This window comes from Pinus tabuliformis, chromosome 9 (assembly GCF_031772625.1).
Source record: "Pinus tabuliformis cultivar Carrire ecotype Pingquan chromosome 9, CPIR1, whole genome shotgun sequence".
Lineage (NCBI taxonomy): Eukaryota > Viridiplantae > Streptophyta > Pinopsida > Pinales > Pinaceae > Pinus > Pinus tabuliformis.
Window position 1 is genome coordinate 1,598,794,942 of NC_142307.1, and position 24,837 is coordinate 1,598,819,778.

At 40.5% G+C, this 24,837-nt stretch overlaps 1 protein-coding gene across 1 annotated transcript; it reads right to left on the reverse strand.

Moving 5' to 3' along the window:
* Positions 1-11,153: 11,153 nt before the first annotated feature.
* LOC149154863 (uncharacterized) lies at positions 11,154-12,320 on the reverse strand. Its single transcript, XM_089444242.1, has one exon. The coding sequence runs from the start codon at positions 12,318-12,320 to the stop codon at positions 11,154-11,156; it is 1,167 nt and encodes a 388-aa protein (XP_089300368.1).
* Between the last annotated feature and the right edge of the window lie 12,517 nt (positions 12,321-24,837).

Sequence of the window (24,837 nt, forward strand, 5' to 3'; positions counted from 1 at the left end):
CTTTAGGAACAAATGTAGTTGGTTGCAAATGGTTTATAAAACTAAGTTCACTGCAAAAGGACAGATCGAAAAGCATAAAGCTAGTTAGTTGCAAAAGGTTTTAATCAAATCGAAGGCATGGAAAAAAAGGTTTTAATCAACTCGAATGCATGGAAAATTATATGAGCAAATTTTCTCCCTTGGGTGAAATTAAGGGGTTTTAAATTTTTATTGGGAGAATATTTTGTATCATAGTACATTGTTACAAATTGCCTCAAATTTATTTTACAAAAAAATTAGGTATGAGGTTAGCCCACCTTATTTTAAGGGAGAGGGTAAAAATAAATAAATTTAGCCCTTGAAATTAGGATTTACAACCTTAAATTTGCCCTAATTTTAGTTATTTATGATAGTTATTTCTCTCTCCCCATTCGATGTAAAAAAGGATTTTTTCTTTCAATTGCCACTATTTCATGGTATTGGGATTAATTTCGAGAAAACGACCCTCAATTTTTGGAACAAATAGTCACAAAAGAATAATTCATTTTTATTTAAGAATTCAAGTATCTTATTTTCATGTCTATTTAAAGATTGAATAATGCTCTTGCAATCTTCCAAGTTTGCATCTATTTAGTCATAATCATATGTTGTTCGCAAAGTTGTAGAAGTTGAATTAAAAGGTCAAGATTGAGAATAATGGTATAGGGTTGTTCGCAAAGTACTGAAATTTGAATTAATAAGTCAAGAATCAACATACAGTGGTATAGGCAAGTCTTTGTTTTAATGGAGTTTTGGCATATATAATTATTAATTTTTTTGATATATATGTGTCATTTTCAAATATTATTTAGATAATAGATTTTTTGAATTTTGAATCCTGTTAAAATAATTGATGTTTGATTCTTTCTTTTTAGCTTCCACCCATTGTTAAGTCAACATATGTGAATTTAAAAATCTCTATTCCAAAAAATTAATCTCTTACATTTCAAAATCAATACAACCCAGATTCCATCATTTATTTTGTTACTTACCCTTTATCTTAAATGTACACTCTATGTAAATTACGTTTCTATGAAGAAATGATAAAGTAGGTGTTACTATTTGAATACTAAGGTGCTGACAGTTTGAAAAACTCTACCAGAAGACTGTTTACTAAAGATGCTCTATTAAAAATCAAATCTCTAAAATTGTTTAAATTTTATTGATACTTTTCTACTAGGAATTGATAAAGTAGTTGTTGTTGTTCTTGGAATACTAAGGTGTTGGTTGTTTGAAAAATTCAGTTGTAAAACAATTGAATGGATGTCTGAAGACATCTTATTAAAAAAAAAACATATATATTTAAAATAGATGTTTTATCAAAACAAGGACTGTTGAATAGATGTGAAGACATCTTATTAAAAAACAAAAAGATCTATTTAAAATAGATGTATTATCAAAACAAGGACTGCCATCAAAACTTTCAAGGTTGAAATGAAAAAGGTTATATTAAAATCAAAATTTAAGAAAATGAATAATAAATTTGAAACTATTTACTTCAAATAAATTTCATTAGCCAGATGAATATGGAGGAGATATCTTGAGTGATTTTATATTTTTTATTGACTGGGTTCCCATAGACATCAACAATCATTGACATCCTATTCATATATATGGTAGCTATGAAGAGGAGAGAGATTTAACATTTTGAAGACATTAAAAAAAATGAAGGCATTAAAAAATTACATGTGATGTGTGTGTTTGTATGTATATATATATATATATATATATATATATATATATATATATATATATATATATATATATATATATAGGTATATTTGGTTTCTAGAGTGATTAAATCTCGTGTGCAAATGTACTTGGGTGATATCCTGCATGGTTGGGACAGCATGTTATTAACCTCCCCACCCGGGTTTGCCCCACGAGTTACATGATGTGTTGCCATCTATTGAACTAACAATTGTAAACATTGGACACTTAATAATACAATTCTTCCTCCAAGGGGTTTGCCTCCCCTCATTCTTAAAAATCTCTTGTGTGCAAAACTTTTAGTCAAAATTTTCATTGTAAAAAAAAATGTGGGCTACAAAAAAAGTGAATATACATGTTTTTTTTTTTTTTTAACAAAGTCGTTTACTCGTATATTATAAAACCAACAATCCAGTATTCTAGTACAGAAGGGGAAAGCTCTGAGAGCTGAGGTTCAAAAGTGGATTCGCAGACCCATAATCCTCGAAGCTTCTCTTGATCAAACACAAAACTAGAAACAAACGGCTATATTGCCTGACAAAAGAGCCTCCTAGCCAACTGAATTTACAATGCATAAATATCAAGGGGAGTGCTGGGTGACAGAGTCATCCGGGAGCTGTTCCCTCCTGCTTGCTCTGGTTGAGGCTTCGGCCTGCTGGCTTTCAGTGAGGGAGCGAAGGTGGTCTATGGCAGCTTCCATATGTATGCAACGGTCCTTTAAATCTTCGATCTCTTTCTTCCTTTTCTCTAGTTTTTTGCGCTTGGAATTTCTATCAGAGTGATAGTCCTCTGTCAGCTCCTTCATCTGTTTGTTCAGGGCATTGATCATGATTACATGGGCTTTACACATGTTACACTCCTTGTTGTTGAAAATATTTCCCATAGTATTTCTGGGTTGAGCCTGATTGGCAGGATGATTTTGCTGCTCCGCCATCCTGGCAATTTGGGAATCAGGATCAGCAGTGCCCCGAGTAATGTCTGAAGTGGCAGAGGGCGTGAGGGCGATGCCACAGAGCTGCTTGCTCGATGGATTAAGTGACGAGGGGCTCAGATGGTGAGTAAGGGCGCAGCTGAGGACATAAACAAAACTGTTAGCAATAAGTAAAGCACAGTAATGAAGAAAATCGATTACCCAGGACAGTGGAAGAACGACTGGATCCCGGATCGAGCAGGGCGCCTTCAAACGATGCCTGAGATTTGAGAGGGCAATATGAGCTGTGGGAGTCTGATAGTCTTGACTGCAAACCGAGAGGAGCTCGGTATTTTCTTTGAACAAGATACTGATCTTATGATCCTGAGAGGAGCCTTTTGACTGAAGCCCCCGCCTGTAAAGAACCCTTCGCCTCTGTCTCAGATTGCCTTGAGTTGTGATAGTCCTGAGATACTCGTTGTAATTTATAAGAGCGAAGAGGGCTTGCTCGCGCTTGTTTCGAGCAGTGGTGTATCTGTTCTTGGTGTCCGTGAGATCTTTGGAGTTGATTTTTACCTGTCCTTGGAGCCTGTCACCATCATGGGCGTGATCACACCCTCTGTTATTGTCTGTGATGTTCAATGAGAGAATCCAAACCGTGCCTGCATTCCTCGATTCCAGAGGGCGATACGCTGTCCTATAACACCTGTTTCGACAGTCGAGAAGGATATGATATGATGAGGATAGGGTATGCGCGGGCCAACTGCATTGAAACGGATGCCTGAGGTGACCGATTATCTGGTGCGAAGGGAGAGCATCCTGTCTATGGAATATCCCTGTCATAAGAATCATTGTTTTCCTTTACCTGGCCTGTGAGTCTTCCTGTGGCTTTGTTTGCCTGCTCGTCCGCTTCCACATTGTTGCTTCTTAGGACGTGCTTGAAAGTCACTTTGCTGATGCCCCTGATCTGATCCACGATTCTGCCTTTGATTCTGTTTAAGGCGAATTGGTTGAAATATTTTCCGGAGTTCATAGCTGCTATAATGATTGCTGAGTCTCCCAAAACTAAGAGATTTTGAATGCCTAGCTTCAGGGCGATGGAGGTCCCCAATAGAAGGCTGTAAGCTTCAGCCTTATTGTTCGTCATGGTACCCAAACCCCACTCATAAGTGAAAATTGTTTTCCCTTGAGGATCTCTAATTATTCCCCCGGCTCCAGCTCTGCCTGGGTTATTTTTTGAAGCCCCGTCAAAGTGGAGCGTGAACCGCTTTTGATTTTGGATCCAACTGTTGATTTCCTCCTTTGTCCCTCTGAGTTTCCAATTCTTCTGCCCTGTTCCTGTTATTGATTTGTTTTTTGTTCTTGGTTTATAGTTGAATCTCCGTACCCATTCCTTCACCCTATCATCTGTGTATTCCGGGTCAGCATGGGAGATCCCATTAGCTTCTATTGTTTCTGCGATGAGAGCAGTTGTTTTAGCCAGAATGCTGGATATACTAGGTTTCTTGTTTTTGAATATACTTTCGTTCCTGGCTAACCATAACTGCCAACAAAGGTTTGAAGGGATGCTGGTCCATATCCTCTTAGCTAGAATCATGTTCTTGCTGGCGTAAGGGAAGGTTTTCCCCCAACCTTTCTGAAGGAGGGAAGTCTGATTGGGGAAGTCTCCAATATTTAGAGGACTAGTTATAAGTTTCCAACAGGACCTTGCTACTGGACAGTCAATGAATAGGTGGTTGATGTTTTCCTCCGCCTCCCTGCACATGAAACAAAGTGAAGGGCCCTGAATTCCCTTTTTCCTAATATTTTCTGTTGTTAGGATTTTGCCATGAAGCAAGGTCCAATTGAATAGTTTTATCTTTGGAAGGCTTTCGATTCTCCATGCTGCTTTGTAGAGTTGCCAATTGTTGATTGCTGTTAAATTTTGGAGTGCCTTGTAACCTTCTTTCACTGTGTAATTGCCTCCGGTTGGATCCCAAACGTAATTATCATCTATCATTCTGCTTGTAGGGGCTGACCCTGTGAGAGAGAGCTTAAGGTCGTTCCAGAGATTCTCTAATTCTTTAGGTAGGTGCAGTGTTTTCCATCCTTTCCAGCTGTTTTGATCCCAGAGTGAGATGTCAAAAAGGGTTTTAATATTAGCTTCTGACATCCACTGCTGCAGGGGTCTGAAATTGATGGACTTTTCCCTGGCTTCCGTGCCCATAATTCTATCCTTCCATATGCTGATATGCTTTCCATTACCTGGGACTTTAGAGATGTGAGACTTGAGGAGGGGTAGGGTTTTTTTGATCAATTTCCAAACAGGGGTACAGTGTCTGTCAGTGATTGCTTCAGAGAGGATGTTGCTATTGATCCCATTCAGATATTTCCTTTTGATGACCTCTGCCCACCAGGTCCCTTTCTCTTTTAAGATTCTCCAGGTTAACTTGAAGCCCATTGCCATATTTGCCAACCTAGGAATTCTAATTCCTAGTCCTCCATTTTCTAGAGGTAGGATGACCTTTTCCCATTTCACCAAGCTGAATTTTTTAGTGTCTTGCTTTCCCCCCTTCCATAGGAAGCTTCTTATAATCAGCTCCATATGTTTATGAATGCTTGATGGGGCGAGGGTAATGGAAAATTGGTAGATAGGGAGGGCTGATAGAATTGCTTTGATGAGAATTGTTCTGCCTGTAGAAATTTTGAATAATATGACACATATTCAACAGAGATTATCCTGATCATACAATTTAAGCGGAACATGTATAATACATAATCTCCTCTACGTTGATCATCAAATTACAGAAGCAGAAACATCCACAGGCACACATAGAAGCATCAATCAAACTCATAAACATAGTATGTATCCCGGGGAAAGCATCTCGCTAAAAACCCCACACTATCTGTATATTATATTGATTGAATCATGTAACAATACAAAGCATAATACTTCTCACAAGTATCTCCACCTGTTACACACAATACAGCTCAGATTTGATCTCCAAATCTCTCCCGCTGCTTGCCTGCCTCCACTGCTCAAACCTGCTCGAGAACTGATGAGAATAGCTTCCCAAACTCGATTTTACACTGCAAAATAGTCACCCACACTATGTTGGACGTGAGCAACAGCTATAATATCATGAAGATACGTGAGCAAACTCATTGGCATACTCAATCCTTTGATTGTGCAAATCATCATGCACAGCTATAGTCACAACTGATAGCAATCTGATCCTCTAACACCTGTCCCTGCTGAACTGAACATGCACTGACATGCAACTGAGTTAACTGATGTATTCTATAGTTGCATTATGAGTTAATAACTTGTGAATTAATTAATAACTAATTCACCCAACTCATCTTTAGTCTATTGATCAGTTAGACTAAATACAACCAGTTTAACAAAGCTAAACTGAACACAACTCCATCAACTGTACCTCCAGTCCACTAAACTCAACTCACTTGAGTTCTAACTGAAGTCATGCATGCAACAAATCAACTGAATCATAAGAAAAACGAATTTCCTTCTGACAGCTGCATGTGCCACTTCCGTAGCTCAAACTGAAGTGCTCCAAGAGAATAAGATTAAGTTTATAGTCCAAATATTATTGTGAGATAATAATATTTGACTTTTCTATTTTTGACTTTGATCACTCACACTGTGATCACTCACACTGTAATCACTCACACTGTGATCACTCACACTTTCATAAAAAATAGAAGTCCATCTATTTTTCCCAACTTGATCAATCATCCATAGACATGATCCATATGTCTAAAAATAGACATAGTCTAAAAATAGACTTGCGCCAAAAATAGCCTGCGGGCCCACTTAGTGAAGGCGACTCTTTTCACTAAGCTCCATCATCTTGTTGCACTCTCAACAAGCATTTCTTGTTGCACACTTTTCAACACTCCCTCTCAACAAGAAAGGCTTCCTCTCAAACCCGATCCTGTAACTCTGGAATGTTCTCCATGCAACACATTTGGCCGGTCCACTTGCTCTGTCATCAAAGTCTCTGACTGCTATTGCCTCTGTCAACTGAAACTCTGCATCTCTGTGCTCTTCAGTATCTGAATGCTCTAGCCTCTGTCACTTTGATCTCTGACTGCATCCGTGCTGCTACTGGTTCTATCTCCCAGCATTACATCCGCACTGCACCTCCCAACTGACCTCCCTGTTGGGATAGAAACATCCTCTGATGCTGAAGCTCTACCTGCAGCTGACAAGTGCTCCCTCTCTGACATCTGCGCTACTGCAACATCTCCATGCATCTCGCACCATTGCACACCTCTCTGTGCCACCTAACACTGTGCAAAACACTTGTGCCTCTCGCATTGCTACAGCCTGCTAGCTATGCGCTGTCCTGGGATTCCCTGCACTGTCGCTCTCTCTGCCGCTCCATCCGCATCTGTCTCTACCCAATCAGTCAGTTCCTGCTACTACACATCGGGGCTCCCGTAGCAAGGTCTCATCCAAGAGGTTGGGTACCTCAAGAATCTTGCCCCTCCTCCTTGGGACAATCAATCCACATCACCCCACTTCCTACCTGGAGGTATGGCTGCATGCGATCCCTCAGCCCACCTGGCTCGAAGTTTCTCGCTACTGGAGGTCTCTGGATGAGTAGATGTCTCTACTTGATCTCCTCTCAGCTTCCCTTGTTGTGGCTGATCCACAACCTCCTGAAGCTGCTGCACCAATCGTGGCTCCTCCACAATCGTCTGAGACTTCTTCTGGCTCTGCATGTTGAGAGGTAATATACGCTCCCTCTCAACCACCAAGTCTCCATCAGTTGCCTTGCTGCTCAAGGCTTTGCATGCATCTTGAACCTCAAGAGCATACAGGTTCTTGACCCGTGAACCAATCTGCTTCACCTGTCTAGTGATGATGTGTCTAAGGAAAACCTTTCCCTTAGTAAAGACCACATCATATCCTCTGTCTTCCAACATCGCGATCGACACCAAGTTTCTCTTCAGTCCTGGTACATACTTGACATCGGTCAAGGTAAGGCGAGCTCCATGCTCCCTCTGAAAAATAACCGTGCCTACACCTGAGACACTATACTTCTCATCATTACCCATCCCTATGAGTAGCTGGAGATCTTTCTCCTCCAAAGTACTGAACAAACTTTTGTCACCGGTCATGTGGAAAGAAGCTCCACTGTCAAGAAACCAACCACTTCCCATCATGGATGAAACCATGCATGCGAAGAGTGTGAAGTCCAACTCAAACTGTGAAGCAAGTGAGGCTGCCTCACCTTCAGATCCTTCCCCGGATCCCTTCTTGGACTTCTTCTTTGGGCAATTAGTAGCATAATGACCCAACTCATGACAACGAAAGCATCTCACCTTCGCCTTGTCAACCTTCTTCCAATCATTGGAAGAACTGGATTCGGAAAGAGAAACCTTCCCCTTCCCCTTCCTCGCCTTACTCGCTAAGGCACAGTTCTCCTCATCCTGCATGGATGAAGAACCGTCTCTGGTGCTCCGCCTGATCTCCTCCTGCACAAGATCCGACCAAAGTCTCTCCCATCCTGGCAATTTCTCCCGACCATTGACAGAGTCCTGATAGGAATGCCAACTCTTCGGAAGACCAAGGAGAGCAAAGCTCACCAAGTCCTCATCATCGACAGTAACCCCCACACTTCCCAGCTCATCTCGACACTGAGTGAACTTCGTGAGATACTTGGGAATACTGTCTCCCTTCTCGCATTTGATGTTTCTGAGTTTATCTTTGAGTGCCAGCTTCCTCTGATCGCTCTTGCTTTGGAATAATTCTGTTAGTGATTTCCACATCAAATATGGAGTAGCCTTTCCATGGAGGCTGGACACAATGTGATCCTTCACGCCCTCCAACAGAATTCTTCGACATTTTGCGATCTTCTTTTGCCAAGCATCAGCTTGAGTAGCATCAGTAGGCTTTGGGATATCCGTATCTATGAACTCCTTCAGCACGTTATCATCCAATACTGCCTCCATCCTGTCCTTCCATGCAATATAGTTTGAGCTGCCCTCAAGAGCATACTCCAATCGCAATCCGTTGAAAGACATTGCTGTGTTGTCACCAAGAAAACACTGCTGCAAATTCGAATTCCACCAGCAACCAACTCAACTGCTTCCGATCTAAAATTCATGACTGAATAGTAGATCTGATGATCAATCCTCGCTTGATATCCTGTAAAAATCTCTTCTACAAATCAAGCTGCTCTGATACCATGTAGAAACTTTTTCTACAAATCATCTAGCTCTGATACCATGTAGAAATTTTGAATAATATGACACATATTCAACAGAGATTATCCTGATCATACAATTTAAGCGGAACATGTATAATACATAATCTCCTCTACGTTGATCATCAAATTACAGAAGCAGAAACATCCACAGGCACACATAGAAGCATCAATCAAACTCATAAACACAGTATGTATCCCGGGGAAAGCATCTCGCTAAAAACCCCACACTATCTGTATATTATATTGATTGAATCATGTAACAATACAAAGCATAATACTTCTCACAAGTATCTCCACCTGTTACACACAATACAGCTCAGATTTGATCTCCAAATCTCTCCCGCTGCTTGCCTGCCTCCACTGCTCAAACCTGCTCGAGAACTGATGAGAATAGCTTCCCAAACTCGATTTTACACTGCAAAATAGTCACCCACACTATGTTGGACGTGAGCAACAGCTATAATATCATGAAGATACGTGAGCAAACTCATTGGCATACTCAATCCTTTGATTGTGCAAATCATCATGCACAACTATAGTCACAACTGATAGCAATCTGATCCTCTAACACCTGTCCCTGCTGAACTGAACATGCACTGACATGCAACTGAGTTAACTGATGTATTCTATAGTTGCATTATGAGTTAATAACTTGTGAATTAATTAATAACTAATTCACCCAACTCATCTTTAGTCTATTGATCAGTTAGACTAAATACAACCAGTTTAACAAAGCTAAACTGAACACAACTCCATCAACTGTACCTCCAGTCCACTAAACTCAACTCACTTGAGTTCTAAATGAAGTCATGCATGCAACAACTCAACTGAATCATAAGAAAAACGAATTTCCTTCTGACAGCTGCATGTGCCACTTCCGTAGCTCAAACTGAAGTGCTCCAAGAGAATAAGATTAAGTTTATAGTCCAAATATTATTGTGAGATAATAATATTTGACTTTTCTATTTTTGACTTTGATCACTCACACTGTGATCACTCACACTGTAATCACTCACACTGTGATCACTCACACTTTCATAAAAAATAGAAGTCCATCTATTTTTCCCAACTTGATCAATCATCCATAGACATGATCCATATGTCTAAAAATAGACATAGTCTAAAAATAGACTTGCGCCAAAAATAGCCTGCGGGCCCACTTAGTGAAGGCGACTCTTTTCACTAAGCTCCATCATCTTGTTGCACTCTCAACAAGCATTTCTTGTTGCACACTTTTCAACACTGCCCGCCAAGTTAAGCCAATACATCCCCCAGCTCTGCAGTTTCCCTCTCAGCTTCTCAATTAGCTTGACCCAAACTTCGTTTTTGATTGTCTCTTTGGCCAGAGGCAGTCCTAAGTACATGAAATGAGACCAGTTTGATTGAGCTGGGATTTCCATAATTATAGAGATTCTTTGAGTTATGTATCTTGGTACATTCTAGGTGTAAATCATGCACTTGTTGTTGTTTAATTTGCCCCCCGAGGCTTGAAGGAAGAGGTCCAGGATGATCTTGAATCTCCTGGCCATGAGGCTTGAGGCACCACCGATTAAAAGAGTATCATCTGCAAAGAAGGAGTGATTGATCCCCTTGGCTCCTCGAATGATGTCCACTCCTGTTATTTCCTTTAACTTTCGCTTGTTTTCCAGGTGCAAACTTAAAGTTTCTGCCATGATGATATAGAGGAAAGGAGAAAGAGGGCATCCTTGCCTCAAGCCTCTTGTGCTCTTGAAGGCGCTGCAGGGCCTACCATTGATTAAAGGGGCTGTCCAATTATGGGATACGCATTCCATAATCCTGCTGATGAAGAGCTCTGAGACACCGAAATTCTCTAGGACAGTCCGCAGAAATGTGTGGTTTACCCTGTCAAAGGCGTTCGCCATGTCCAGCTTGATTATCATACCCTTCTCATTTCGAGCTACGCTACTGTGTATCGCCTCCTGAACCAGAATAACATTATCTGTTATATGTCTCTTGGGGAGAAATCCTCCTTGGTTATCCGAGATGAGTGAGGGAAGGATTTTTTTAAGCCTATTTGCCAGTATCTTAGTGATAATTTTGTATGAGACATTGCATAATGAAATAGGTCTGAACCTGTCAAGGGATTGGGGGTTGGGCTCTTTTGGGATTAGTGCTAAATGCGAAGATTTGATACTGCTGCCCATTTTACTTTTTGAGTGGAAATTTTTCACCATTCTTATGTAATCTTTCTTGATGATATCCCAGTGGGTTTTGTAGAAGCTCACCGTGAAGCCATCCGGCCCAGGGGCTTTGTCTAGAGGCATACTATTGATTGATCATTCAATCTCCTCTATTGAGATTTCTTTGTCCAGCTCACAATTTTGTGCTTCTGAGACCTTTCTCTCAATGATGTTGGTGAATTCTGGATTTTCTTGATAGTGGGGGTCAGCTGTGAGAAGAGATTGGAAGTGTTTAGAGGCAGCCTCCTTGATTTCCCCTTGGTCCGTAAGCTCTTTGCCTTCAAACGTTATCCTTTCAATATTATTTCCAGCTCTCCTTACTTTAAGAATGTTATGGAAAAACGAGGTGTTTTTGTCCCCAGAATTGAGCCAGAGACATCTTGACTTCTGTCTTAGCTCTTCCTCTTCTTTACGGTGCTGATTGTAAAGCGCTTTATACAACTCACTTTCTTTCCTTTGGTCTTCTTCCGTTTCTTGGACTGCCTCCTTTTCCTGATTCCATTGCTCTAATTTCATTTGCAGATCATTTTTTTCCTTCCTTTCCTCGGTCACATGATTCCTCGCCCACTTCTTTATGGCAATCCTCAGCAATTTGATCTTTGTTTCCCAAACGAAGTGTGGGGAGCCTGTTATCTCCGTTGTCCAGGCTTCTTTTATCATGATTTTGAAGTCCTCGCTGGAATCCCATGCTCTGTTGTATTTGAATGGCAGCGGACCCATGTCTTCCCCTCTGTCTAAATACAGCGCCACTGGTTTGTGATCAGAAATGAAGCCCTGTATAATTGTGCTGCGAATCCTCGGAAAGTTGGCAACTGTTCTCTCCTGTACTAAAATTCTGTCAAGTCTCTCTTTGATATTGTTCTTGCCTGTTATTTTATTTGACCAAGTGTAGCGGCCATTTTGAGGAGGGATGTCTATGAGATTGTGTGTTTGAATGATATCTTCCAGTTTTTCTCTAGAGGGATCAATAAAAAATTTCCCTCCTAGCTTCTCCTCTGCATTCCTTATTAAGTTAAGGTCTCCTCCTAGGAAAATATTCCTCCCTTGGGTAGTCTCAAGATATGCAATTAGAGAATCCCAACAAGAAGTTTTGTCCCTGAAGTGTGGGGGAGCATATACGTTATAGATTGTGTATTCCTCCTTCTTGTCTGTGCTTTGCATATCTATTCTGATCCACCATCTGTTTTTCCTGTTATCTATGAGATTCCAATTACTTTTGTTCCATATTGCCCCTATACCTCCTGAGGCTCCTATTGCACTCATGGCTATTCCTTCATACTTTCTATTTCTTATCAGGTTGTTTTGGAATTCTTATTCACTGATTTTGGTCTCCTGGAGTAGGAGGAAGTCTGGATGTTCTGCTTTAATAAGGTCTCGGACTGCATTTGCTTTTAGGGAGGAGCCCATCCCCCTACAGTTCCAAGAGACCAAAATCATCATTTACCTGATTTGTTGTGGATCCCACTTTTCTCCTTCATCTTCTCCCCACTTCCTTTGTTCCTGTCAAGGTAGGTGTCCATTGGTTGCTGGGTCCCTGTGGCCATTTCTTTAGCCGCATTCTCATCTCTTATTTCCTTGTTTGATTTCCTTCCTACTTTTCTTGGTGGATCCGTGGCTGAGATGTTTTCCTTTGTTTTATTTCTAGTTAGAATTCTTTCCACTGTTGGAGGGGGGGAGGCCTGGAGGGGAGAAGAGGGGGAGGTTCTGGGGCCCTTGGGAGACGGAGGGGGGGATGAAGGCTCCTCTGGAGCCAGGGATTCAAAGGGATTGGAGGATGAGGGGATGGGAGGGCCCGAACTAGATGGGTGAGTGGAGAGGATTGGGGTTTCAGAGGAGGGCTCTGTTGATTCAGGGGGAGGGTTTGTCTTTTTTTTTTTCTTGACTATTTCCCATGCTTCCTCGGGGGCTTCATTATTGCTATTATCTTCTGATCTAGATTTACTGCACCTATTAGCAAAATGTCCGTATTCATGACATACCTTACACTTGAAAGGGAGCTGCTCGTAGTCCACCTGCTGAATGTGCGTCCACTGATCTACTTTGAGTTTGATTGCCTCTGGTAAGCCTTTGCCCAAATCCACTTCTACACATATCCTTGCGCATGCATGCATATTCTCCTTTGGCTCCGATCTGTCAACGTATTTCCCTACTACGTTCCCGATGGCACGTACAGATTCATCTCCCCAACAGTGGAGCGGTAGGTGTGGAAGGCGTACCCAGACAGGAACTGCATTGGGGACGTCCATTTCTGGATCGAAGTCAGGAGTCCAGCGATTGAGATAAAGGCCTCTGGTGTCCATGAAATAGGGTCCGTTTCTGAAAATGAGGTTGCGGTCCTCCACTGTTTCAAATAGGAAGGTAAAGAACCCCCTTCCGCAAAACCTTATTGCGATTTTTCCTTGGACCATAGCATTCCAGTTTCTTTCCACCCAGCGTTGGACCGTGCGAGGGGAAGGCCATAACCCCGTGAACTGACCAACCAGGCCGCGTTCAACAAGGGCCACAACAGCTCTCCTTGGAAGTTCTGGGGGAAGAGAGACTTCCGGGATTTCATCCAGCTTTTTGACAAACTTTGAGGCTGAAGGGCGAATCCTTTCCGTGATGTTCTCTGGAATAAGAGATGCAAAGGCTTTCTCCAGTTCTGCCTGCTCTTGAGATGGTGGATCCATTGGGCCACGCAGGGGCGCTCAGACAACTAACGAGAAGGCCAGGAGACCCGAATGAGGAGAGGGCAGGAGGCCCTAAGCAAAGGGCGGTAGCAGCGGGAGGCTGCAGCCAGCGACAGAGCTGCCTAGCTCGGGCGCTTTCAGGAAGGGTCAGGGCAGGAGGCCCGGTTGAGGGGAGGGCAGGAGGCCCTGGGCGAAGGGGGTCAGTAGCAGGATGCTGCAGCCCAGCAGCAGAGCTGCCAGGCTCGGGCGCACTCAGAGAGGGTCAGGGACGCGGCAGGGAGCGGGAGCTCACCATCCTTCCAAAAACCGTCCCTTTTGTCCAAATATACATGTTATACTCTTACTCTCAACCATAAATAAAATATTGCAATGTCCATATGAACTATCATAATCTTATACCAATATTATAGAGAAATAAAGTAACTAGAAATAATAATAAAAAGATTATACTTTTGAGTACAACAAATTGTATAATTCTTATACTTTCTAAAACTATTTTGGTACCTTACTTAAAAAACTTTTTAAAATGTTTTAGTACATGACTCAAATACTGTTTTTAAATATGCATGTCAAATAATTTATTTCAATCTCAACTTCATGCATATGTAAATGGAGAGAGCATAAATGACTAATTATTTTAATGTTGATCATAATAAAATATTTCAATGTAAATATAATTTAAACAATGAAAAATTATAGGCGGTTTGTGTGTGTATATATCTATATATATATATATATATCTCTCTCTCTCTCTCTCTCTCTCTCTCTATATATATATATATATATATATATATATATATTACAAATTGATTAGGTTTCCATATCTGTTGTGTGCAATTTTTTTAGTCAAAATGTTCACTGTAAAAGAGGTTTTCCTTGGAGCTACAAGATTGTCTTGCTCCCCTGAAAAAATCCTATATACTCTGTCCCCAAGATTGAAATCCAATCTAAACCAACATAAACATATACGTGTACATTGATTTAATCATGTGTGCACAAATTTGTTGTTAGTTCCAAGTACCACAGTTAGGTTTCTAATTAAAGAGTTTATCCTCATATCCCACAGTTGAAAACATACATGCAAACAAAACAATCACCGTGATCACTCGCTATAATATTTAGAGGCATTGTACATATGCATTTTTATCTAAAACTCTCAAGAAACACTTAGAGAAAGCAAAATCTACATATGGATTTTTATCTAAAATTCTCAAGAAACACTTAGAGAAAGCAAAATCTTTAAAGAATTGATCCTCATATCCCAGGGATAAAAAGATACATGCAAACAAAACAATCACCATGATCACTCTCAATAAGAATTTGAGGCATTGTACATATGGATTTTTATCTAAAATTCTCAAGAAACACTTGGAGAAAGAAAAATCTTCATGGCTAGCCTCGTGTTCAAAGCCCTGGGGTATAGAGGAACTATGCCTTTTGGATTTTTCCCTTACACAATTATATTTTATATCTAAATTTTTGTTACATTAATTTTAATAATTTTTTTTTATTGAAAATGGTCTATATTTGTTTTACCTCTAGTTTGGTGCATACCAAGTGAGTTCTTATTTTAATTAAAAAAAATTACAAGGTAAATGAGTATGATTAAGTAGATGAGGTAGAATATATACCTCTAGTTTCATGCATAACATTAGCAAAGAAAGCATATGTTCCATCCACAGTTTGATATTCCCTAATGGTATCATATAACCAAAATATCGATTCACATAACATGTTCATCACAAGTTATAACACTATGGATGTTTACTAGTACACTCACATCCAAAAATAAATAGAGATAATGATACTTAGTAAAAATGTTGTACCATCAGCATATGAGGTCCGCATCCCATGCGACCTGAATTCTGTGAGTGCACCCACCCACTGCGAATTCTGATCTCTGTGGGCATGCCCGCCAAGGGATTCGCCCCAAACTACGGTCGATCTAGCGCAAATTCCTACACTCTGGTAGTGTCAGGTCCAATTTAGGGCTCGCGCCAATGGAGGTATTGGGCACTCCCCAGGCGCCTCCCCCTCCTCCTCCGATGTCCTCATCTGCTGAGGCCTTCAATTGACTCTTGGTAGGGCTTCCAAAGAAGAAGATCTCAGAAGCTTCGAAATTCATCAAAAAATTAGATGATATACCTATGATCTCTCTCCCCCAGAAACCCCGATCCAGGTTACACTATCCTTGGTCCAGCGAGCTCTCATCGGCTAGTTCACCGGGCTATGGCCATCTCCCAAAACCATTGAGAGCTGGGTCAACAGAAACTGGGCGCCGTTGATCAAAGAAAGTGTTACTTCTTACTTTCTGGGGAGAGGATTCTTCCTCTTCGAATTCACTTCAAAGGATGACAAGGATCTGATCTTCCAAAACGGCCCCTACTTCATGGGCCCTCAGGGTTTGTATCTAAATAAGTGGACTCCAGACTTTGATCCAGCAGTGGATGTGCCTAAAGCAGTTCCGGTGTGGGTAAGGCTCCCAAATCTCCCAATTCATTGTTGGAATTGGGACTCCTTGATGCACATAGGAAATGCCCTTGGGAAATTCATAGACCGAGCAAATAATAAGGACCAATATGACTGCACCATAATATGTGTTGAAGTAGATCTGGAGGTGGGGCTACCAGAGGCCATCAAAATCAATATCAGAAGTTGGACGCATGTGTAGAGACTGGACTATGAACAACTACCCTTCAAATGTTGCAAATTCCATGTCTATGGCCACTTCGCCAGAGGTTGCCCATCCAACAATGAGGCTATGCAAGGGAAGGAGGAAGGTTGGAATCAAGTCAAGCACTCCAAAACTTCTCACAAGACGCAAAAGTCGAGAGGCCCTAATGGCAAAGGTCCTCACCAGACCTCTGCTCAATAGATCCCGCCCAAGCCTATTCTAGAAAATAAGTTCGACCCTCTTAGCTTGCAACCAGAAGACATCCAGGAGGACGTGGACCAAAAGGTAGCATCTTCAGATAAAGGTAACCCACCAATCTTCTCCAAGGATGCAAGTGTCGCAGAAAGCTCAAAAGGAATTCCTGTCAAAGTTGAGGAAGAGGAGCAAGAGTCAGAAGTCTCGTAGGAGGAAGGAGAAATAGGTGACTCCCAAGCCTCTGTAAGGAGATCCACAAGAGGCTACAAAATAGATCGGGAGAAAAGAGATCAGGAAACGTACAAAGATAAGCTACAGGGCAGCCAACCAACTCTGGAGAAGTTGTTAGCAAAAAATCCGAAGATGGAGAGAAACCAGTCTCAAGGCTCCAAGGGAGCCATTTAGAGCAAGGGTAAATAATGAAAATAGTCTCCTGGAATTGTAGGGGTATGGGTAGCAAAATCGAGGAAGAGGCCATAAGAAACTTAATAAGAATTGAAGCCCTGGACATATTCCTTATCCAGGAGACAATAATGGAGGGCACAAACTTCCTGCAAACAAGCAAAAAACTCTGGAGAAAATGTAAAGCAAAAGCTGTCTCAACCCAAGGAGCCTCTAGAGGGCTGGGCACTCTTTGGAATGACAGTAAGTTTTCGTTAGTATCTGTGAGCTCAAATACTCACTGGCTGTTGCTAAAAATGCTGCATCTCGTTACAAAAGAATCTTTTTGTCTCTTCAACGTTTATGTGCCAGTCAATGCCGGAGAAAAAAAGGCATATTGGGACTCAATAAGAAGCCAAGTAGACCTTGGGAACCTAGAAAACATCATTATTGCACGAGATCTGAATCTCACGTTGCGCACCTCAGAAAAGCGAGGAGGCTGCATTGTGCAAGATCCGACAAGGGAATGGGCAAAGGACCTACTACAAGACTGGGACCTTTTGGACATCAAGCCCTCCACTGGTAAGTATACTTGGTCAAATAAAAGAATAGGCCTTGGACACATTGCAGCAAGGGTAGATAGTTTTTTTGTCCAAAGTTCCTTTCTTTTGCTTGGATTAGACGCTAATATGAAAATTATTTCTAGCAGCATATCTAACTAGAATCCTATCAAGCTTGATCTCCAAGCCCGTCCCGATCTGGGTCCCATCCCTTTCAGATTTAGCCCCCTCTGGGTCAAGGAAGCCAATTTTTTGAAGATAGTCAAGGAAAGCTAGTCTCAGCCAGTCAAAGGATCGCCTTTCTATGTGTGGGAAGAAAAGCTCAGAAGAACAAAATCTGCTCTAAAGTGATGGGCCAAAACCCTCCCCAATCCAGCATTTGAAAGAAAAAATATCCAAAATTAGTTGTATGTTCATCATTTGATGTTGGAAGAGGCATATGTAACCAGAGAAATCCTTGAAAAGGAGGTCCAACTTCAACAGCACTTTCATAAACCCTGCCTGGCTGAAGAAGAATTTTGGAGGATTAAATTTCACTACCTTTGGCTCAAAGCGGGAGATAGGAATTATTCTTTCTTCCATAAGATAGCTCAAGCTAGAAAAAGCTTCAACTCCATTGCTGAAATCAAGGAAGATAATACCAATCACAAGGACTTTTCAAGTATCAAACGAGTAGCTTTTCTCCATTTCAAAAATTTGTACAACGAAGATGCGAATCTGACTCAGAATTCTTGTCCTCTGGACTGGGTTCCCTCTTCAATCACTGCTGAGATGAACATCTAGCTAGAAGCTAAAGTTACCAAGGCTGAGGTCAAGAATGATCTCTTAGCCATGAACCCAGATAAAACCCCTGGTCTGGATGGATTCTCCGCCAGATTTCTTCAATCATGCTGGCACATTGTGGAAAAAGATCTCTATAAAATGGTTGAAAAATCCCAATCCTGTCAAAAAATTGGAGGTAGTACAAACTCTGTGTTCCTTGCACTCATCCCCAAGGAGAAAGGCACCAACTCCTTCAGCAGATTTCATCCCATCTCTCTATGCAACGCTAGCTACAAATTGATCACCAAGGTTATGGCTAACAGGTTCAAATATCTTCTCCCCAAAATCATTCCAGAGAATCAAGGGGGCTTTATTCATGGCAGACAACTAGTGGACAATTTCATATTAGTTCAAGAGGAAATCCTTTCAAGCCAGAAGCGCAAGGAAAAAGGTATTGCTATCAAACTGGACTTAGCAAATTCTTTTGATCGTGTTAGGCATAACTTTCTTTTGAATGTATTGAAAAAAATGGATTTAGGGAGAGCTTCATAAACTGGATTCGAGCCTGCATCTCGGAAACATGGATCACACCCCTAGTTAATGGCAGAGCTATTGAATTTTTCAAAGCCTCAAGAGGACTAAGGCAGGGCTTCCCTCTGTCTCCTCTTCTGTTTGTACTCCAGGCTTCCATTCTCAACTTCAATCTAAACAAAAAAATGCAAGAACAGGAGATCTCAGGGGTCTGCATTGCAAGAGGAGTCAAAAGAATCAATCATGCCCTTTTTGCAAATGATACTCACCTGTTGGGTGTTGCATCGATCCATTCAGCCAACAGATTTAAAGAAGCTCTTGAGGAGTTTTGTATGGTGTCGGGAAGTAGTCTTAATAAGGGGAAGTGCCACATTTACTATTGGAACATTACACCCATCTTGCTTAGTTCCATTGCCAGATGCCTGGGATTCGAAGCCTCTTAAATTTGGACCTCGTTTAAATATATTGGGATCCCTATATTCCTCAAGAGGGCCTATAGCAGGGATTGGCTCCCTCAAGTGGAAAAATTCAAGAGCAAACTCCAGACTTGGGGATTCAACTGGCTTAACATTGCGGGAAAATCAGTCCTCATCAAAGTTGTGCTTTGCAGTCTCCCATTATTTTAGTTCTCTATTCACCTTGCTCCAATTGGCATTCTTCAGAAAATGGACCAGCACATTTGTAATTTCTTTTGGAAGGGAGGCAAATAGAATGAGAGGAAAATCCCTCTTGTTAATTGGGAAACTGTCTCCGAGCCTCAAATGGAGGGAGGATTAAACTTCAAGAGCCTTACCCTACAGAACATTGCCATGGGAGCCAAGATTCTCTGGAAAATTATTGCACTCAAGCTTGGCTGGGCCCAATTAGTGCTATGGAGGAAGTATTTCAAAGGTGAGAGAGTTAGATGCTTGGATGGGCCTCTCCTCCAAGGCGCCTCTCCTTTTGTAAGGCTCTACTCCAAAGCCGCTCCCCTAATCTACTCTAATGTTTACTAGATACCTGGAAATGGGAAGAAAATCAACATTTGGGCTGATCGCATCATGGATCAAGAACCGATTGGTGATTTCTCCTCTGTGAAGGCACTACGTGGTTGGTTGAACGCCTCAGGAAAATCCACGCTGTGGGATATATCCATGTGCACTGGGACGCGTTGGGCAGGTTGGAGTTTTATTGATTTTCCTCTGGATCTTCTCCAAGAATGCAACTGTCTTCGTGCTATGCTGAATGGAATTTCCCTCTCATATATGCAGAAGAGACTCGCGTGGCTGGGGTTCACTGTCTATAGGGTGCACAGTAGCTCAAGGCTACGCTAAGCTCGCTCTGAGACCGAATGTCCCTCCTGACCCTACTCCATGTAAGGCGATCTAGAGCATTTCCTCTGTTATCTCAAAATCAGACCCTGGAAGTTGCTGACCAGGAAGACCTTAAGTAACTATTTCAAACCTACTTTAGGCTGAGGCTTAGCCTCCTCAACATAAGAGGGCTCTCTCAAAGGATTAAGGTTTTTGATTATGATTAAGATGGCTAACTCTTGTAAAACAAAGATAGAAAAATGAGAGTGGTTGAAACACAATTAAAAGATATCCATTGGGCTTATGGAGTCACAATCGTTTCATTATAACAATGATATCAACCTTACATAGAAGTCAGGGCATTAGATTTCTACCATTCAGAACACACCAGAAACATATAGGGCAACACAGTTTATAAATATGTGAAGGAAATTAGAGCAAAACCAGTGATTTCTAAGTAATCACACATCTATACCACTGAAAATATTGAAGAGAAGATAATACTCAACATTCTGAACAGTAAAATCCTTCTGATTCCTGTGAAGTAAAGTCAAATCTTGTATTACTGAAATAGAGTCATATACACAGCACAATAGTTCCAATTTCTATGAAATTTTCCAACCCCAAGTACATTGTTGTTCCTGCTATATATAGAATTCTTTACAAGGCTGAGATTCCTCCTCCAGCATGAGGGGAACTCGAAGTCTATTTGCTATGACACCTATTCAAACTTTAACTACTTATTAAATGCAACAAACTGCTAACTAGACGTTTTAGAAACCTAAGACAATTAGGAGTCTAACTCCAGATCATGCTGGTAATAACATTAATTACAATCAAATCTCTTTCTCTGACAAGTGGTCTCCTTCAATTTAGCTGTGGTGGATGTTCGAAGCTCCTTACTGGTCCTTAATGTCTTATCCCTTTACTGCTGCTGAGAATTAGGAAACTGTCATGTTTTTATGCTTTTGGTTTCCTTAAAGATATTCGAAACCAACCAACCACGTTGATCTTCTTTAATTACCCAACCATCTATTTGAGTGCCATGTTCCTCATGTGCTGTAAGCCTGACCCATATACATGTGTGATGACAAAACTCTTTTTTAAAGCTGATTGAAAAGTCATTTACAATACTATCATTTGTATAACAAAAGGTTTAAAATTCATATAACTTCTTTCCGCTTGTTTTCTCGTGGCTGGTTGCTTGCATATTGTAGATGATCTTTTCTGAGCTTTCCTTTCAAAAATGTCCCCTTGGTCCCTCAAAATTTGGTCGACTGAGCTTTAATTATGCAGCTACAGCAGTTTCGTAGCGCGCTACAAAACTGCTGTGCATTATGCGTTCTTTTCAGCAGTTTCGTAGCGCGCTACGAAACTGTTGTGTAATCACAAAACACAGTTTAACACCAAAATTTAACTAACTTGAGCCTCTTTTATCTTGACATATCCCTTTCAACTGTCCTAAGGCTATCAAAACTGAGTAGAGATGTATCCTTCTTCAAGAAATTGTAACAAGGTAAATTATCAAAATTTTGAATATAACCTTACTTGCTGTGTGGTTTCCTTAAGGAGATCTTTCCCGCTAGCTTAGTTGCAACTTCAACTCTTCAATTTGTCTCTTCATAACCCTGTTCCCAGCTCTAAGTTTCATATTAACTCTTCTAATGAACATTGCTTCCTTTATTGCAGGGACTGACCAGGTATAATATTGTGCATTACAGTCAACCACCTCGGGTATTTGGATTGTTTTGTCTTCCCACAGAGCTTGCATTTTGTCAAAATGGGCTTCCTTGATTGCATGCTTCCTAGAGGCTTTCTTCAATCTAGAAATTTCAAGATGTGCTAATCTCAACTTATCTTTCAATTCTTCAACACTATCTTCCTTTTGCGGGGTGATTGCCTTCCCTCTATCTTCTTTATGCAGCTGTGATGATGTTTCTAACGAAGTCACAGGTCTGTCATGAGTTTTCATGATTTCCTCTATTTCACCTGCTTCTGGCATTATCTCCTGAATCTGTTTGAAATTCCTCGTTATGGGTCTTCTTGGCTTAAAGATGAATTGAGCAACCTGATCATCAAACTTGAGCTTTTTCGAGGCTTTGATTCTCTTAGTCTTGTCTTTACCTAATTCTATCAAATCTGCTTGAACTAGGGGAGATTCTTCAATATCAATGGCTTGCAGCAAGTCATCCAAGTTTCCTTTGAAACAATGCTTTCCTCAGTAATCACTGACTTGCCTTTTTCTTTAGCTATCTGGCTTCTAGTCCTTCTTCTCTGGACTACTTCTCCTGTAGATGATTCACTTCTACCTTCTTTGATCTATGCTTTCTCTTTTAGGGACTCCTGGGGTGTGTCTTGGATAACCATTGATCTGGCGGGTTCCCTTACTTGTTTCCTAGCTTTCAATTTTGTGAATCTCTTGGATCTTGTTTCTGTATGATGACCAGTTGTTGGTGGAGCATTTTTTACAGCTTGGGGGCTAAGACCGGTTTCATTTTTAAAACCAGAAATAAACATAAACGTGGGCTAGTCCCTTCCTACTCTCTGGAGTTCATGCAGAACTATCAACTTAACTAAGCCATGGTGAAACAATGAGTTCTCATAGGATTCTTTCCTTAGCTGCACCTTGTCACACATTTTGCTTAGGCTACGAAATAAGTAGAAAGGTAAATCAAGAGATATCTTCCCTGTGAAATGCAACAGAAGCTTGAAATGATTTGAATACACCTTGTTATATCTCCCTTCATAGGTAAGGTACCTCTGTATATAGGTAAGAAAATTGGCATATGAGTCCTTGACATAATTTCTAGGCACAGACTTGTTTAAATCTGAGTCAATGAACTCCGCCTTCAAAAATTCTTTGTAGGGGGTCATATCAAATTTGAAATTCTTAAACCAAGTTTCTTGTCCCCTTGGAATCTCAGTAATAGTTGATATTACCTCTGGAGAGATTTGCAATTAAAGCATCCCAACCTTTGAATTTAGTCCTGTAAAATTCAAGGCAAATTCCTTGGTGATTTGTGCATGACCTCCCTGGAGTTTCTCGCAAAAATTCCAACATCCAACCTGCTTGAATGCATGCTCAACTTCTCTATTCTTCAAGATAATGTCTAAACCTTCAGGTTCATTCCTCAAACATCTCCCTGACCTGTGCTCCTTTCTCTCTGTAGATCGCTCCATGAGACTTCAGTGTAATGAAGGTTTGAAATACTAGCACTGCTCAATCTTCGATCCCTGCCTTGCTTGATGGCTGCCTCGCTTGATAACTACCTCGCTTGATGTACAATGAATTCAAATTGAATGCTTGTAGATTCATTCCTCATGCGATGAATACAATCATAATTATGACTGTGAATGTTTGGCTCTTCTTGAAACTTGCAATCCGAGTGTACCAAGGTACCTAATGACTATAATAATGAAGATAAGCGGTTGGACATGATATGTGAAGTGTATAAGCTGACAGTGGATGATGCAACCATAACTGAACTTGACAGATCTAACAGTTACAAAATATTTTCTACGGATTGCACGAATCTCCGATTTCGTAGCGCAGACATCGTAAAATCTGGGTTATGCACCACGAAATCACCTAAAACATGTTGCACTGCGAAAACACCTAAAAATCTTTATGCGTTACGGAATCACCTACAAAGCTTTATAACACATAATAACCTTTGAACAAAGCTGACACATGGAAATTGTGTGAGATATGAGACCAGTGATGAATGAGAATGAATAGTTGACCTTTATTTAAGATACCACTGTCTAGTCAATTTAATGTCTTAAATTGCTCTACATAAATTATCAATCTGGGTATCGTAAACTGATGAAGTGTGGTGCACTATATGCGCTTAGATAACCTTTCTCTTACTTCGTTGTTTTATAGTTTATGTTGTTTTTGGGGTTTTGTTCTTGTTGGTTTTCTAAGGTCTTAAGAATACTTTTAAAGGACAAGTATGGATAAAGATTTCAAGATAAGGCCTATGTCCTTAATGGTAACTTCCAAAACTTAGTACTTCAAAAGAACTTAAAACATGTTATTGATGGAGTTAGTATTTAAAAACAAGTGTAAATATACAACTAGTTAAATCAAAATAAAATGCAATAATCAAATAATGAGAGAATGACTATGAGACCCAGTATCCTTGCTGTTTCAGCAAAAGGACAAGATGATTCTATCACGTCATTAGTTCATTAAAAGGCTATGTGCATCACTAATCTACAATCAACTTGAAAGCAATTTATGTACAATAATATACATGTTAAAAAGAAAATAAAATGCAGTAATTCAAACTGTACATTAATATACATGAAAATCAGAAAAAGAAATACAAGAAAATAAAGTAAAGACATCTGTACATTAATATACATGAAATAAGAAAAAGAAATGCAAGAAATTAAAGTGACAACTATACAAGGCAGGGGCCCCCTACCACCTATGAAATCAAATGCTTAAAGGAAAATAAAGACATCAAATAAAGAACTAATGACATCGGCCCAATATCTATGCTGCTGATTTAAAATGAAAATGAAATGTGAAATCTAAGTGACACTACATAAAGGAGACAAATCACACTACTTTAACCTTTTCTTAACCTTTTTGCCTTTCAGCTAGATTTATCATGTGATAACAGTTATGAACAAGTCAGCAATGTGAGTCTTAAAGCAAACTAAACCAAGCTGTACTAAGTGATATTTTGGCTCCAATAAAGTTAT